The sequence below is a fragment of the Aptenodytes forsteri genome, unplaced genomic scaffold (genome assembly GCF_000699145.1).
Source record: "Aptenodytes forsteri isolate BGI_AS27 unplaced genomic scaffold, ASM69914v1 Scaffold258, whole genome shotgun sequence".
In the NCBI taxonomy this organism is placed as follows: Eukaryota; Metazoa; Chordata; class Aves; order Sphenisciformes; family Spheniscidae; genus Aptenodytes; species Aptenodytes forsteri.
The window spans coordinates 1,822,365-1,822,645 of NW_008795250.1; the positions used below are offsets into that span (position 1 = coordinate 1,822,365).

A 281-nucleotide genomic window follows, 5' to 3' on the forward strand; every position below is an offset into this window, starting at 1 on the left:
CGTGCTACCCGCCCACCCACTCCCCGCTGCCTCTCCATAAGGCTGCCCTCCTCTACCACCCCCCGGCTCCCTCTGTGGAGGCACAGCCCAGCACCCTGCCCGGCGCCTACAAAGGCTTCGGCTTTGCAGGAAGCGGGGAGCCCTTCCCTTGCACTTACCTTAAGCCCCAAGCCCCAAGGAGCTACTTTCCCGGCCCCTTGGACACCTATGTGCCGAGGGCAGCCGGTGCTGGTGTGGTGGCATCACCGCCTGCCAAGTCGGCGGCGCTGCCGAGGGGTGCC

The 281-nt window shown here is 68.0% G+C and overlaps 1 protein-coding gene across 1 annotated transcript in view; it reads left to right on the plus strand.

Moving 5' to 3' along the window:
- Positions 1-281, plus strand: part of CUNH15orf39 (chromosome unknown C15orf39 homolog) — a 3,695-nt gene that overhangs the window by 942 nt on the left and 2,472 nt on the right. Inside the window, exon 3 of the mRNA XM_009278912.1 lies at positions 42-276. Coding sequence (XP_009277187.1) covers positions 42-276 — 235 coding nt within the window. The remainder of the gene's footprint in view (positions 1-41; positions 277-281) is intronic.